General features: G+C 42.0%; 1 protein-coding gene across 1 annotated transcript; it reads left to right on the plus strand.

Annotated features, from left to right (window-relative positions):
• The first annotated feature begins 1,157 nt into the window (after positions 1–1,157).
• Positions 1,158–2,114, plus strand: LOC144453674 (tetratricopeptide repeat protein 22-like). Its single transcript, XM_078145004.1, has one exon. The coding sequence runs from the start codon at positions 1,158–1,160 to the stop codon at positions 2,112–2,114; it is 957 nt and encodes a 318-aa protein (XP_078001130.1).
• Positions 2,115–2,521: the final 407 nt, after the last annotated feature.

Consider the following 2,521-nt stretch of genomic DNA (forward strand, 5'->3'; position numbering starts at 1 on the left):
CGATTTGCATGCTTATAAACGGCCGAGAGTGAACTCCACCCTTATATTACGTATATGCAAAGTGAAGAAAGTGTGGATTCAGCATTTCACCTTTGTTCTTTCTGTTGTACAGTCAACAAAATGTTTTATGACCAACTATTGTTGAAATTCCTAGAATTGTGCCGTATGTTCCTATTGTTCCCTCTTCACCGCTGGGTCCAGAAGACATTTTCTCTATCGCATACGACTTTGAGGCCCATACGGATATTAATAACGTGTAAGTTCAAGTTTGTTTGTCTTTATAAAACCAAAGCTTTGGCAACTGCCTTCGGAGTAAGTGTCTACAGTAAACTTGTAAAATGGAAGCTGATCATGGGCCATCGCACCAAAACCGATATGTATTCACGGGCCTTCCAACGTCACTTTCTAGTTGTGGACATTTTAACTTACCTCTTCAAATTTTAGCTGGTGAGACGACAGACGAATCACTGAGGCAGAAGTATGCAAGCATAAGTAAATTTTTAGAAGACGAAGTTGGTCCTATGCGAAATGCAATATTTAACATGTTGGGTGTGATCGCCTATCAACGAAAAGACGAAAGTAAAGCGCGCGAACACTTCGACCAGGTACTGCAAACAGACCCAAGAAACCTCAATGCTTTGGCTAACATGGCGTTTGTTTATCGAAACGCGGACCAAAATGAAGAGGGAAAAGACAAAGAAAAGTTCGCGTTGTCCATCATTTCAGAGGTGGCGACAAAGGATGATCAGTAATCAGAAATTTTAGAGTCGTTCGTTGCCTCGGAGGACAAAGCTGACGAAAACCGGTCAATACCTTTGATAAGATGTGTTGCTGAGCTAGCGTATTGTCTCGCATACGACTGCTTCAACGAAACAGAAAAATTACCCCCCTGTACCGCTGAATCAGATCAGATGTTTGAATATGTCCTAAGCAGGTCGAAGACAGTTAAGTGCCTTGTCGAAGAGAGGAAGAAATGGCAGTTTCACAAGGCGATCAATCTGTACCATAAATGGCGCAAACAAATCGAAAATTTGGAAAACAATTTCCTGAGTGAAGAGCTTCGAACTTCTCTTACAGTAATGTTGCAGCTATTGCGTGAAGTAACCACGGGACGGCACGACCGCTTGTATATCTCAGACAGTTGGTGTTATATCGGAATGTTGTTGTATGACGGAAAGAAGTTGATAAACGATGGTGATCCTGTGTTGAGGAATTGTCTGTGGCAGTTGAAGATATCTCACTTTTTCGATAACCCTGAGAAATGTTTCGAGGCTGTGTGTAATCTCCAAAATGCAGCAAACCCATGGAGAGTATTGGCCAAATTTGGTAAATACATGGGACTGGGGAACAGACGGTACTGTGAAGGTTTATCTATTACTAACAAGTCTCTGACGTTAAACCCTGACCCGTTAACAAATTGGTTTGCTTACGAAACGCGAGCCATGATACATTTGGGGTTGTATAGAGAAGAAATACGCCGCTCTCGCCGTGGCCTTGATGATAAGGACATGCTCTTGCTGGCAGAACGTGATCTTCGCTCATGCCTCGAAGTTAGATCTTTCGATCCTTGGATTCTTGGAGCAATGGCCGAGGTCCAACTATTCCTCGGCACCTCTCCCTTTTCATCGGGTGAACTTGGTGACTTTCCAGACCGCTTACAGGATAGAAACCGCGTACATCAAGCCATCAAACTTTTTTTGGATATGGAACAGGCAGGACGTGTACATCCGGCGGATTATAAATTGTTCGGCGACTGTTACAGGTTCTTGGCTAACTATAGTTTAGCTGCCGACGTTTACGAAAAAGGTATAAACATTTCCTCCTCTCATTTTCATGATTTTGGATGTACTAGACAATTCATCGTCTGTTTGTTTGACCTGCTAAACCAGAAAAGCGGAGACCAGCAAGGCGAACAACAGATCGTCGACAGGATCTGTGAGACAATTCGTCGACTAAAATTCACCAGTAGAATTGGTGAAGTTGTGCGAAAGATCTCTAGAAAATTCAGAAGTGAATACGACCACGTCAACAGACAGTTCATCACTAGACATGGAATGGACATTGACCAGTTCATTCAGCAAGTGAGTGATCAGACCAACACTGCAGTGAGTTGAAGAGAGTAACTCAAGTAGACCAAGTTTGAGATGCCCGTACTCTACCTCTACAGTCATGGTCTGCACCACTGCATGTCGATGGAATCACACATCTTCATGGTTCTACACGGTCATTTACTGCAGTACTGAGTATCTTACACCACGTGACTAGTTTACTAGCAGAAATTAATCTATCAGTCTATATACTCTATAATCTACTTTTTTGTGTGTGCATCATCGTGATTCCCTGAGGACATGATGATATCTTGCAAAAGACTGACATGTTTAATGTATACATGAAGCAACGTGTTTTACGTATGGAACTGTATATTCAGTACTTTTAAATTAGTTCGGAAGCCAAATACTAGTATTTGAGGTTAAAATAGATGCCATAAAACCTGTAAATCAATACAATGGAAATGTTTGAC

The sequence above is a fragment of the Glandiceps talaboti genome, chromosome 2 (assembly GCF_964340395.1).
Source record: "Glandiceps talaboti chromosome 2, keGlaTala1.1, whole genome shotgun sequence".
NCBI lineage: Eukaryota > Metazoa > Hemichordata > Enteropneusta > Spengelidae > Glandiceps > Glandiceps talaboti.